Raw genomic sequence first — 14,826 nt, 5'->3', positions numbered from 1 at the left:
AGCTGCTAAAAACAGACAATAATTTTTCTTTCTTTAGGAGGAGGGCTTGAGAACTGACATTATTCAACCTAGGATCTATTAGCAGAACTTGAGGAAAAAAGGAAATGTTTTGAATTGTTTATTAACACCCCAGAAAGTTCATAACTACTTGCTTTTACTTTTTATTTTTCCAGCCATAGGCCCCAGCAAAATGTATGATCACAGAAGAGCCTGGGATAAAGTGACAGAGGGCAGAGTGGGAAGTAGTTTTGACTTAGGTTGGGTAGAGCAGCCTAGATTGGGATGTCTTGGGACTGAATCCCTATCTGACCCCCAAGCTTTTATCCATATTGCTGAAGCAGAAATCTTTGTTTCTTTTTTCTTTCTTTTTTTTTTTTTTTTTTGGACAGGCAGAGTGGACAGTGAGAGAGAGAGAGATAGAGAGAAAGGTCTTCCTTTGCTGTTGGTTCACCCTCCAATGGCTGCTGCGGCCGGCGCACTGCGCTGATCCGAAGCCAGGAGCCAGGTGCTTCCTCCTGGTCTCCCATGTGGGTGCAAGGCCCAAGCACTTGGGCCATCCTCCACTGCACTCCTGGGCCACAGCAGAGAGCTGGCCTGGAAGAGGGGCAACCGGGACAGAATCCAGCGCCCCGACCGGGACTAGAACCCGGTGTGCCGGCGCCACAAGGCGGAGGATTAGCCTATTGAGCCGCGGCGCCAGAAATCTTTGTTTCAAGCCTGTTTTAAATTACCTAGGATTTTTCAAAACAATGAAATCAGTTATCAAATTTGTTTTTACCTACCATTCTATATCTATGGTACCAAGTACACAACAAACCTTGCAATACTATGTGTTGAAAGACAGAATAAATAAATGGATCTGATTCCAGCAGGCCAAACACTACTACAAAAGGTTAAAAGTAGGTAACATGTTTTATATCAAATAGTGTATTTGAAATTTGGATTCATAATGGAGCAGTATGACATAAACAGCCTTATTTCAAGAGGGTTCTACTTCTAAATTCATATAATTTAGAGCATTATAAAGAATGTCATTATCATTCTTGGGAACTGAGTCTATTTCTAAAAAGAAAGTTTCTACATTCTACACTTAAAATACCAACCCTAAAGTTTGGTGAAAATATCTGTTTTTTTTTATTTATTTATTTTTTGAGAAGCAGAGTTACAGACAGAGAGAGGGAAGACAGAGAGAAAGGTCTTCTATCCATTTGGTTCACTCCGCAAGTGGCTGCGATGGCCAGAGCTGGGCAGATCCTAAGCCAGGCGCTTCTGTGGGTCTCCCATTTGAGTGCAGGGGCCCAAGCTCTTGGCCCATTTTCCACTGCTTTTCCAGGCCATTTTCAGGGAGCTGGATTAGAAGAGGAGCAGCTGTGACTTGAACCCGTGACCATATGCGGTGCCAGTACATCGCCAGTGGAGGCTTAACCTTCTTTGCCATAGCACCAGCCCTGGATAATCTATTTTAATGCAGACTTTTTTTTTTTTTACTAGTTTTTTCCTAATTCAAAAGTAACACATCATTTAGAAAACATAAGGTATAAAGAAGCAATTACTTTTTAAAAGTTTTAAAATATGTAGTTGTCAGATATAGACTGAGCATATTAAAGATACACAACATGATGGTTTGGTGTACATAAATATTGTGTAATGATTGCCACATTTCGTCAAGTTAGTACATCCATCCTAACCTGTGTGTGCATTAGATGCCCAACAACTTATTCATCTTAACTACCAAAAGTTGAAACACTTTGGCCAGTATCTCTTCATTTTCTACATTCTCTACTCCCCCCAACACTGGCAACCACTATTCTGCTCTCTGCTTTTATGCATTTGACTTCTCAGATTCCCTATATAAGTGAGATCATGGAGTATTTATTTTGCTATGTCTGGTTTATTTCACTCAGAATAATAACCTTCAGGTATATCCATGCCATCATAAATGACAGAATTTCATTCCAAAAACCAAATGACTGATTTTAAAATGGGCAATGGGCTTGAATAGACATTTTTCAAAAGAAGACTAAAACTTGCTGAAAAATATATGAAAAGATGGTCATCATCGGTAGTCACAAGGAAATGCAAATCAAAACCATAATCAGACATCACTTCTAACCTGTTAGAATTTATGTAGCCGTAAAGAAAAAAGATGATTGTTGGTGAGGATATGGAGAAAACAGAACCCTTATACACTGTTGGTAGCAAGGTAAGTTAGCCCAGCTCTTGTAGAAAACAGAATGCAGGCTGATAAAAAATTGAAAGTAGAACTGCTTTATAACCCAACAATCCCTCTGTTGGAGATATATATATATATATATATATATGAAATGAAATTAATGTCTTAAAAACATATCTTCACTCCTGTGTTCATCCAGCTCTGTTCACAGTAGTCAAGATATGGAAACAACCCTAAGTATCTATCAGCAGATGAATGGATAAAGGAAATGTGAAATATAAGCCCAATGGGACATTTTTATGCCATGAAAGAGAAGGAAATCCTGTGGTGTGTGACTACATGTGTGAACCTGGAAGACATCATGCTAAAGGAAAAAGCCAGATACAGAAGACAAATCCCACATGATCTCACTTACATGTGGAATTGAGCTGAAACAAATATAAATGTGACACTTATTGTTTGTCTTAGTTTCCCTTTGCAATGAAGTTTCTGAAAGAATGAGTAGGTCACATTTTGAGTTCCTTTTTTTTTCGTCTTTGTTCTTTTTTTAAAAAAAATTATTTCAGGTATACAAATTTCATGTATTTTATATATTAAGATTTAGGAGTATAGTAATATTTCCCACTCTACCCTCCTTCCCACCCACACTCCCACCATTCTTTCTCCTTCTTCTCCTATATTTTTTTTGACAGGCAGAGTGGACAGTGAGAGAGAGAGAGAGAGAGAGAAAGGTCTTCCTTTTTCCATTGGTTCACCTCCCAATGGCCGCTGCGGCCAGGGCACCGTGCTGATCACAAGCCAGGAGCCAGGTGCTTCCTCCTGGTCTCCCATGTGGGTGCAGGGGCCCAAGCACTTGGGCCATCCTCCACTGCACTTCTGGGTCACAGCAGAGAGCTGGACTGGAAAAGGAGCAACTGGGTCAGAATCTGGTGCCCCGACCAGGACTAGAACACTGTGTGCCTGCGCCGCAAGTGGAGGATTAGCCTATTGAGCTGCGGCGCCGGCCCTTCCTCTCCTATTCCCACTCTTAATTTTTACAGAGATGTATGTTCAATTTACTTTATATTCATAATATTAACCCTACACTAAGTAAAGAGTTCAAAAACAGAATGAAGGAAAAAACACTGTTCTTCAACAGTAGAGACAAGGGCTGTAAATGATCATCGAATCTCAAAATGTCAATTTCACCCTAATACATTACATTTTAGGTACTCTTTTAGTTACTACAAATCAGAGAAAACATATGGTATCTGTCTTTTTGGGACTGGCTTATATCACTAAGTATAGTGTTTCCTGTTGCATTTATTTTGTTGCAAAAGACAGGATTTCATTTTTTTTAACTGCTGAGTAGTATTCCATAATGTATTTATACTATCATTTCTTTATCCAGTCATCAGTTAATGGATGTCTGGGTTGATTACATATCTTGGCTGTTGTGAATTGAACTGCAATTAATATTGTTTGGATAAATTCCCAGGAGTGAGATGTCTGGGTCATATGTGAGTCTATATTCAGCTTTCTGAGGTATCTTCATACTGCCTTCTACAGTGACTGCACCAGTTAACCTTCCCACCAACAGTGGATTAGGGAACCTTTTCCCTCACATCCTCACCAGAATTTATTGTTTGTTGATTTCTATATGAGAGGCATTCATACTGGGGTGAGGTGAAACCTCTTTGTGGTTTTGATTTGCATTTCCCTTATGGCTAGTGATCCTGAACAATGTTTCATGTGTCTGTTCAATTTGAATTTCCGCTTTTCAAAAGTGTATGTTGAAGACCTTTGCCCATTTTTAACTGGATTTTTTGTTTTGCTGTTGTTGAATTTCTTGAGCTCTTCATGGATTCTGGATATTAATCCTTTATCAGTTTCATAATTTACAAGTATTTTCTTCCAAAATAGTGCAGCTAAATAGAGACTTTGGAAGAACAACCTGAGGGAAAAGTGGGGAACATTGGCTGAAAAGTGTGATTTTCAGGGTGCAGTGGGATTCCAGACAGCCTGGAAATCGTGGAACAAACATCCAAGCTTCACTTTCAGGGGAGAGAGTCGTGTTGTTGTCTCTTCTCTCCTTGTGAGGGGAGATTGGCACAATTCTGAGAGAGAGAGAGAGAGAGAGAGAGAGAGAGAGCGAGCGAGCGCCATAAAGACAACCCTTAGCCTCCATTCAGTCCCCTGTGTTCCAGCAGCAGATACTGATGGAGCTACTTCTCCCTGGGGTGCATCTCACAGCAGGTGAAGGGTGAAGTGTGCAGGGGGCTGGCTGGAGGAAGTAGCAAAGACAAAGTGACCTCTGTGCCTGTGGGGATCGGGCTGTGGAGGCTGTGTCCTCTGGTTCATTGCTCTTGTGTTCAGTGACTCATCAGATTCTTACCACAGTCTGTGATGTAATCAGAACTGTGTCATTGTCAACACTCGAGAGATGCAGAGAGAGACCTGTGCGTGGAAGGCTAAGCAGTTGTCTGGAGGTCAGTCAGTTCAACAGTGAAAGGCCCAGGATGAAATTTCCACATTCCTCGTTGATTATAAATCTCATGTTCACTGAATTGGAATGGCATGTTTCTCCTGATTATTCTTTATCATTAACTCAAATTGAGTAAAATCAAGCAAAATTATCCTTATAAGCATCAGGGTTCTAGGCTTTGTGTTAAATATACTTAATTTATCATTTTGTGCTATTTTGATAGTTTTTTTTTTAAATTTTTTTTTGATAGGCAGAGTGGACAGTGAGAGAGAGAGAGACAGAGAGAAAGGTCTTCTTTTTCCACTGATTCACCCCCCCAATGGCCTCTGCGGCTGGTGTGCTGTGGCCAGCACACTGCGCTGATCCGAAGCCAGGAGCCAGGTGCTTCCTCCTGGTCTCCCATGCAGGGGCAGGGCCCAAGCACTTGGGCCATCCTCCACTGCACTCCCAGGCCACAGCAGAGAGCTGGACTGGAAGAGGAGCAACTGGGACAGAATCTGGTGCCCTGGCCGGGACTAGAACCCGGGGTGCCGGCGCCGCAGGGGGAGGATTAGCCTATTGAGCTGTGGTGCCAGCTGATAGTTTTTTTTTTTTAAGATTTTATTTATTTATTTATTAAAGAGGTAGAGTTAGAGACAGTGAAAAGGAGAGATAGAGAGAAAGGTCTTCCATCCGCTGGTTTACTCCCCCAAAAGGCCACAATGATCAGAGCTGAGCTGATCCAAGCCAGGAGCCAGGAGCTTCTTCCAAGTCTCCCTCGTGGGTGCTTGGGCCATCTTCCACTGCTTTCCCAGTCCATTAGTAGGGAACTGGTTTGGAAGAGGAACAGCCAGGATTAGAACCAGTGTCCATTTGGGATTCTGGCACCGCAGGCAGAGGATTAACCTACTGCACCACAGCACCAGCCCCAAATAGCTTTATTTTCTACAGAAGATTTGGCATTTGTGATGAGGGACTTAATGGAATCAAGCCATAGCTATTGAAAATGTGCCCTTTTTATGAAGGTACTTAAAAATTACATGGGAAAAAGAATTAAAAGGTTATGTTTATTTTGGTGCAAAACATTTTTAAAATCTATGCATATTCTTTCCCTAGTACACATTTCCCAAGAACTTTTTGGAGTCCCTCAGTATGCATGGATTTCAAAATTGTTTGCAATAAAATATACATCTCTTAATTTCATTTTCAACAAACTTTTTGAAATCTCCTTGTATTCTTACTCATCTTAAAGTGTTAAACCCAACTCAATCAAGAAACTAAAGAAGTGTGTAAGGATTCAAATATTCAGGAGACTCTAAAAGAAAACATCTTTTTCCTTTAGTTTATCTTATCTTTTGATTGTTCTCTTTGGTTTTCATTATTGTGCTCTAATTATTAACATAAACTTTCTTCATTTTCCTATCTTTTCCCCAAGATTTAGTTAGATTCCTAATTCTTACTATATATATTTTTTTTCTCCTAGGTAAAAGTGATATCCCATATGTCCATTTCGTGGCTGGAGGGACAGTTGTGTTGTTGGTTGTTATTCTAATTACCACCATCATTGTCATTTCTTACAACAGGTGAGTCGGATAACATCCTCTGAATGTTGTTTACCCTAAGTAATTCTAATGTTAGAGGTTCCCCATCAATAACTCAATAACTTGTCAAGCTATCTTAGCATTTGCATACTCTTTAAAGTACTTTTCTCTCACAAAGAAGAAGTAGCACTAGTGATTTTACAGGGGAGATCTAGAGCAGTCATGGAAGTTAGTAGGGGCTGACCAATCGCCCCTTTCCTCTGATACTTCTGCACTCTCTCCTACCTCTGTCTGAGGAAGCTGTCACTGAGGGGTGTGTGTGTGTGTGTGTGTGTTTGCATGAGGGAGGAAGAGAGAGGTTCAGAGAAGGGGAACAAGGTTTGTCAGTGACGGTGCCTTAATTTATTCATTCACCAAATATTCATTGTACAAAATGGTCAATAAGATGCAGTAATGTACACATTCAAACAATGTAATTAAAGTGTTCATAGGTTTTCAGAAATAAACAATCTATGTGCTATTATTAAGCATTATTGATGAAGAAGGGATTGGAAGGGGCTTCCATATAGATTGTGGTAGCTCTTGGGTGTCTACTAGAGTTTCCTGCCTTTTTCTGTCTTGTGGTACAGTTGCAAAATTTCTAGTATATTCTTGGTTGACCGTCTCTTCCTCCAGCTTTCCTATGTTCATCAGCCTACTTGTCTAGGTTTGTTGGACTTCTTAGCTATAACACATTGGGTTATTACTGCTTATACCCTGTTCCAACTGAAGTGCTATTTTAACCAGGGGGAGGGACTATGCTTTTGATTTTTTATATTTTATTCACATAGTATATTATAGACACTGTTATGTATTTGTTTAGTAAATAAATATATTCATTTCCACTTTTCTCTCCCAGGAACATAAACACACACACGCACACACACACACCTTTCAGTAGGATTTTTAGCACATTTTTCTATTTCATTTCCATATCTCTGCACTCTACCTCTGTGAATATTCTTATTACCACTCTTGACTTTAGTGACACTCAGCAATCTGCTCTCCTGCTTTCAGATCTCTTGACTTTTCCTGGTTCCTCTTCTAAAAACTTAACTGAGCTGTCATTTGTCTGTTGGACACATTTCATCTTCTCACTGTGACTAGAGTCGTCTTAAAACTCACTAACCCAATTGTTGAGGCTACCCTACTTTCTGACCTAGCACAATATTTATTCATATTTTCTATCTAACTCCAATGAATGTTGACAAATTTTGTTAAAACCACAACTTTTATTCTCTCAGCACACCCAAATCTCTTCCCATTTGTTATGCTACCAAAGTATGTTCCCTCATATGTGACTTAGTCCTGTGCATCATTCAGTGTGCAGAGCACCTGTCCCCTCTCAGAGGTCTGTCCTCTCTCTGTGCCCCTGCAAATAGACATGATGTCACTCTCTAAATTCACCTTGTACTTTTTTATCCACTGCTACCCGCATCCTGATTTGTATTTTACTCACTTTCATGCTTGTCTTCCCTTCTACAATATTTGTAATGGCAGGGATTCTATTGTATTCATTCTTAAATGTTTGATAGCATTTAACACTAATCTGTCCAAATAATGGATGTTCAATAAGCATTTGTCTAATTAAATTGAAACACAAGACAGTTGTTTTACCTTTCTTGCCATGACAGGCTGCCCTCAAGTCTTTCCCTGCCCAGAAATTAGAAAATTGAAGTAAACAGCCAAGGGGTGATTGTCACTGAAAATTTCTCTGCTGCTTCACCTTGGTTCATAAAAAATGTGCTGAGGGCAGAGATGGCAGGAAGAGCACACAGGGACATGGGCAACATGACTAAGAGAGAGTGAGTGACAGAGTAGACCTCTGGAGGGTCACAGATGTTGGACATGATGGATTTTGCTTCATGAAAATGCATCATTTTTTATGTGAATACCTAAATTGAACTGCAGAGTACATTGTCCCACTTGGTTAAATATGATAGAAAGATTAGTGGACTTGAATGTATAATCATGCACGAACATCGTGAAGGAAAAACCACTTATTCTTTCTACTTTGTAGCTAGTATCAATTTGTGGTTGTTACTTCGAATGGAAATGTTCTGAAAAATCATCAAGGGCTTCAATTATGACCCTCAAACAATGTCTGACTATTTAAAAAAATCCTGCAGCTCTTGACGGGCTGGCTTGACTATCTTGCTCCCCCCCTGTGCCTAGCCTAGTGGCCTATGTGTCCTGCAACATTGGGAGCAATTTATCTGTACTTGTTTTGTGTTGTTTTCATGTAAAGATAAGAACAACTACATGAGTAGATGAACATGGCCGGGAGAGGTGTACAGTACTGGTAGGTGTGAAAGGAGCCAAAATTTAAACTATAGACTGACACTTTTGTTTGTCGGAAGAAATTTGGTGAGAATAATGGTAGACATTTGTTAAATTAGCACATAGAATAAGTAAGTAAATTAAGAAATAATTTGTTTAAGTAATAAATAAATGAAAAAAACACATGCCCACAGAATAGGTGAGATTATGTTGGCAGCTGAAAGGATTTCAGGGAGCCTAGAAGAGACAGACAACGTCAACATCCATCACCTGAATAACTGTTCCTTAGAGAGAGACACTATCTTGTTTTCAAGATTTCTGTAAAAGAATTGCTGCTTCATCTTTAAAGGAACCTGGCATTTTTGCATTTAACCCATCTACTCTGTTGTTTAATGATAATCTTTTCTTTAGGAAGGTGACAAAGAAACGGTCACTGTCTCCCCATAACTATTTTCACACACAGAACTCAGATGCAGTAATTTCATCTCTGACATTCAGTTACAGGAGCTACTTCCTCTGCTCTTGTACTGTTTAATATTCTTGCTGAAGTTAGGTCTTCATCGGTTTCCTTGGCACTGAGGAGAGTCGATTGAATGGGGTGGTTCCAATGGCCACTGGGCCTCAGCTGAGTGTTTCCAGATGTAGAAAGTCCTGATTAGTGAAGGGGCAGGGCAGTGGACTCAGCTCCCGACACTGCCACTAACGAACCGTGCGATTCCACAGGTTGTTCCTCCTCTCCATGCCTCGGTTTCCCAATCTGTTCAGTACAGAGTCAAAGAAGTCTAAATAATCTGTATAGATGATAATAATACCTGGCAGATTTTATAAAGCTTAACTACATTATCATCGTCATCTTAGAAATCATAGTCATCACTTAAAAATGTCTGAATTGTGAAAAATATCTAAATTTGAGGTTGAAGAAGGTGCCAAGTCATTTCTATAACAAACTATGAATTGTTATTTAGCAAGATCACTGAGATTAATTACTAATGAACACTGGCTGGATGTCACATAGTTGTCCTTACGGTCTGTGAGCACATTGGAGAAGTCAGGGAAAATGAAAGAAGTTGAGGTCATTAGAATGCTAGATGTGTGCCTAAGGCAGTTGTGGACAGCCACTTTAATTTGAATATACTCTGAGGGTCTGGAAAGGTACAGAATACACAAAATAATGCTAGTGTTGGTGTATAATGTCTTAATAATCTCTGTTCCAGGAGGAGAAGGAGACAGAAAAGAGTTCTATTTGAAAAATCCAGGGATACACAGAATAAGGTGAGTACACTCAGAACTATCATTTTTTCACTTTTATGATTCATGAATGTTTTATAAGTCATTTGATTTTGCAATTAGTGAATTAGTGATCTTTTTTTAAATTCTTCCTTTAATAACCTGGGCATGTAGTTGCCAGTTATTCAATTGTCAACTACTTGAGTAAACAGTTATTTTTCTGAATTATTTTCCTACTACTGATACCTTTGAAACTATCTTTTTATGTTAATGTATATAAAGGAGCAATTATACTGACATAATAACAGTCAATACTATGTGTTACTGAAATCTGTGTGAATTTCCTAGGGATGTGTAACAGGGTGGCTTAAAACAGTATAACTCTGGGCCAGTGCCATGCTTGTAAGGCTAATCCTCTGCCTGCGGCGCCAGCACCTCGGGTCCTAGTCCCAGTTGGGGTGTGTCAGATTCTGTCCTGGTTGCTCCTCTTCCAGTCCAGCTCTCTGCTGTGGCCTGGGAGTGCAGTGGAGGATGGCCCAAGTGTTTGGGCCCTGCACCTGCATAGGAGACCAGGAGGAAGCACCTGGCTCCTGGCTTCAGATTGGCGCAGCGCACCTGCCACAGCAGCCATTTGGGGGGGTGAACCAATGGAAGGAACACCTTTCTCTCTGTCACTCTCTGTCCCAGTCTAACTCTGCCTGTCAAAAAGAAAAAAAAAACAGCATAAATCTATTTTCTCACGGTTCTAGAGGGTTGCTTCCTGCACCATGTTTCTGTCCTGACTGCTGGTGGCACCCTGCAATCCTGGGTGGTCCTTGGTTTATAGACACATGGTTCCAATCTCTGCTTGTCTTCATAGCATCTCCCTAGTGTGTATTTGTGTTTCTTCCTTTCTTACAAAGATGCTAGTTATATGGGACCAGGAACTCACCCTATTCCAGCACAACTTCATCTTAACTGATTTTAACTGAAGGGATTTATTTCCAAATAAATGCACATAATGAGGTTCTGGGAAGGACAAGAGTTTTGGAAGGCTCTATTGAACTCAGTACAAATCATAGTTATTTTTGTATCTTGCCATTGTTTTGAAGATTAAATTGAGCTATATAAAAGACTCAGAAGCACAGTAAAGAAATAGAGGGACACAACGCATGGCGTTCATCATCATCATTACCTTTGAATTAAGTTATTAATTAATGGTTGTTTGAATTATATTAAAAAGTCAAAGACCTTTCTCAGTGGGCTGCAGGAATTGATGAACAATAAAAATTTCCTCCTTACTTTATTGTTCACTTACTTATTAGTTAAAAGAGTAGATGCTTCCTTCTGAGTTTGCAGATAAGAGAGATGCCCATTTTCATCATCTCTACTGTAGGGATCGTAATCTCTCCTTAACACATTCTGTTTATGAGATTTTTTTTTAACTTTTATTTAATGAATATAAATTTCCAGTGTACAGCTTATGGATTACAGTGACTTCCCCCTCCCATAACTTCCCTCCCACCCGCAACCCACCCCTCTCCTGCTCCCTCTCCCCTTCCATTTGCATCAAGATTCATTTTCAATTCTCTTTATATACAGAAGATCAATTTAGTATAAAGATTTCAACAGTTTGCACCCACATAGACACACAAAGTGAAACATACTGTTTGAGTACTAGTTATAGCATTAAATCACAATGTACAGCACATTAAGGACAGAGATCCCACATGAGGAGCAAGTGCACAGTGGCTCCTGTTGTTGACCCAACAAATTGACACTCTAGTTTATGGTGCCAGTAACCACCCTAGGCTGTCGTCATGAGTTGCCAAGGCTATGGAAGCCTTCCAAGTTTGCCGACTCTGATCATATTTAGACAAGGTCATAAAAGACAGGGTGAGGATAGTAACCAATGATCCTAAGAGTGAGATTTTACAAAGTATTTCTATAGATGCAATGGTTGTGCCTCTACTTGCTTTCCCCCTCCCCATAGAAGGTGAGGTCTTTGAGAGGGGATTATGTCATGGGAGTGGAGCCCTCAAGAACCGGATTCATGCCCTTTTTTGAAGAGACTAAGAGTTGCTTCAGTCTCTGCTCTGGGCTGTGTTAGGATACGGAAAGATGGTCCTGTGCAAACCAAGAAGTGTGCCATCAGCAGACATTTGATCCTGGATTTGCCAGCCTCTGGAACTGTGAGAAATAAATGTTTGCTGTTTAAGCCACCCAGTCTTTGTTTTCTATTATAGCAGCTCAAACTGACTAAGATAAATATTTCCTCAAGTTCTATCCAAAACTGCACCAAATTCTCTTCCACTTCATTACTTGCACTTGAATTCTACATGATCAAAAATCAAGCAATAAAAAGTGAGGAGAAAAACCTGAAAATGTAATGTGTGTGCTTCAGACTTCTTAATAATTAATCATTTAAACTTTTTTCTTTTATTAAGTAGTTATTTTTGCAAAATGATTTTTTTCTCCTAACTCATGGCTTGGTGTTTGGCATCAGCTGCAGAATCAAGACGTTGCCTGTGTTCATCTGCCACCTCAGTGTGCAATAAAACAGTGTTCTGTTGCTTGCATTTTTTATTCCTTTTTGTCCTTAGCCGCTCGTGCACTCAAGCCACATTTATTGTTTTGAAATTTGAGAGAGGAGAGACATTTTGCAGCTGTCTACATTAGCTATCCAACTTTTCCAGGCCTTTGTAGAATAATGATTTTTTGAAGGATGATAACAAATAGAGAGTAATTCGGAATGTGAAAGAGAAAGTAAGTTGAACCTACTTCGTTCTTCTGTGTTTTCCACACAGGTTATATAAGGAATAATGAAACTTAAATTTTCCTTTTACTTTCTCCTTGAAAATACCAAAATCATCTCAAATTTCCAAACTCTCTCACTAAAAATCCTTCTTACACTCTTCTCTCTTTTTTTCTCACACTTGCTTATTTTCTGTCACATATACACATATAGATGGTCAAAGTGACTTCATCAGGGGAGAGAAGATTAATGATTGCATGACGTCATCTTTAAAAGAGAATGCCAGTATCTTTTTAAAATTGCTTTTAGTTTGTTTTTTAAGGCTTGGGCACCATGCATTTTAAAAACCTTTATTAAGACATTCATAATAGAAATTAATGGGTATTCACTGTGGGGAAATATAATAGACTTTACATATGGAAATAAAAATAATTGTTGGCATTTCAATAGCCCAACACTGGGAAAGGGGTCAAATCAGGTAACACATAACAGAGTAGATCAAGACATACTGTAGATTAGATTTCTGTTGCTTCTCTATCATACTCTTGTAAATTGAGAATATGAGTTTTGACAGAAGTTCTCTATCATGAAAAAATGTTTCACAAAATTACTTCTAATGGACGTTTGTCCTGTAGTGTGGTTGAACTGAGGAGAGACTATGTTTTGTATATACTTACTAGTTTTTGAACTGCAGTGAATTATCCATACCTTCTGCTGTTTGTCTTTCTAGGCAGCCAAGAACTATAGAAGTCATACTTCTACCAATCAGCCACTGGACAGTGCGAAAGAAGATATTTATGTCAACTACCCAACCTTCTCTCGCAGACCGAAGATTAGAGTCTAAGCTTTTTCCTTTGTTTGAGAAAATTCAAGATGACTATTAAATGCATGAACCTTCGTACAACTTCCTCCCACCACCCAGCTTCTACTGTGGATACCAACTCATCACACCTCTTCCATTTGACAGGAAAAGGGCTGCATCATTTACAGAATGTTCTGAACAGAAATGATGCAGAAAATCTGACTGTAATAATTAGCGTGTATGTAAAAGAAAATGTACTGAATCATGTACCAGAACGATCTAGGGGAGATCATTAACTAGGGCTTAACTTGTCTGGAATTAAGTGTGGACATGAACTAGTGTCTGGGTCCCCTTCCTTAGTGCAGAATTCACTTCCCTGAGGTAGGCATAACTCACAGGCTTTCCTCTGGGGCTTCCAGATGGCTGCCAGTAACTCCTGGTGATTCATACATTCTTCTTGTTGTCTGGTAAAGAGCTTGCTTCTCCAGAATAGCAAATAGATGTGGGTATTTGTCCATCACGAGACAGATACCATGGCCAGAGAGGATGAAATAGCTTTAGTCAAGGTACATTGCTTACAATTCAGTGGGAAAGGGAGACTCAAGGTTGAGGAGGTTACCAACAAATATAGAATGTGAGATGCTTCTTACCAAATCCTAAATTGTGAATATACATGGGTCTAGGTTAGTTCTCCCTCCCCCATTCTGGAATCAGCTATATCAAAATAGTCTAGAAGAGTACTTGGCAGTAAATAAATGAATACCGAAGAGAAAGACAAATAAGACAGCAATATCACTTCCTTTCCTCTTCTCAAATTGATGTCTCATTCTAAGTAGAATTCTTGCCACCATCCTAGGCCTAACCTTATGAGCAAATGTAGAAGATGGACCAAAAATAAAAAAAATGTTTTTGATTTTTTTTCTACTTTTAAGAATTATCTTTAATGCACAAATTCTTTCAAAAGGTTCAGGCACTGAGGCATAACTCAATTTAAAAAATAAGTATATAAAAACTTTAATACATGAAAAAGAATGAGAGTTAGAAGTGGCAATATAGAGTGGTAGAGTAGAAATTTTAAAGGGAAGGGTAAAGTGGAGGTTGGGCAAAGGAGTCAAAGAACAGGAAGATACAAAGGGGAATTCCTGCTTCACGGTTTGGACAAAACAGTCCTAGTGACATAACTGATGGTCAAAGCCATTCAAGATCATACCTATCACATCTGAGACTTTAAAAATATTCTAGAGGTAGGCAAACTTCAGCAAGTATTTTGAAACTAAATAAAAATGTCCTGGAGACCTTGAAACCACGATTAGCATTTTTGAGTATAGTGAGTATTTCATGTCTGAAGATTTATCACTTATCTCTGAAAATCTCTAAAAGATCATTATTTTAAAATGATTGCTTAAAACCTGTATTTAATTACCAAAGCTATAAGCTTCATGAAAATATTAAGTGAACATAGTTAAAATTCTCATGCTATCTGAACAGATTCTAGGTTGTAGTTTGCAGTTTTGAGCTAGTCAATGAAAATTTTTATTTGAGCCCTAAATATCATACGTGTCAAATGGTGCAATTATTCTGTGATTT

General features: G+C 39.2%; 1 protein-coding gene across 1 annotated transcript in view; it reads left to right on the top strand.

The window, feature by feature from the left end:
• Positions 1–14,067, top strand: part of CD226 (CD226 molecule) — an 87,929-nt gene extending 73,862 nt beyond the window's left edge. Inside the window, exons 4-6 of the mRNA XM_062200309.1 lie at positions 6,100–6,199; positions 9,691–9,748; positions 13,168–14,067. Coding sequence (XP_062056293.1) covers positions 6,100–6,199; positions 9,691–9,748; positions 13,168–13,281 — 272 coding nt within the window. The 3' untranslated portion in view covers positions 13,282–14,067. The remainder of the gene's footprint in view (positions 1–6,099; positions 6,200–9,690; positions 9,749–13,167) is intronic.
• The last annotated feature ends 759 nt before the right edge of the window (positions 14,068–14,826 follow it).

This window comes from Lepus europaeus, chromosome 9 (genome assembly GCF_033115175.1).
Source record: "Lepus europaeus isolate LE1 chromosome 9, mLepTim1.pri, whole genome shotgun sequence".
In the NCBI taxonomy this organism is placed as follows: domain Eukaryota; kingdom Metazoa; phylum Chordata; class Mammalia; order Lagomorpha; family Leporidae; genus Lepus; species Lepus europaeus.
The sequence above is the reverse complement of the archived record's forward strand: the minus strand, read 5'-3'. Positions and strand labels throughout refer to the sequence as shown.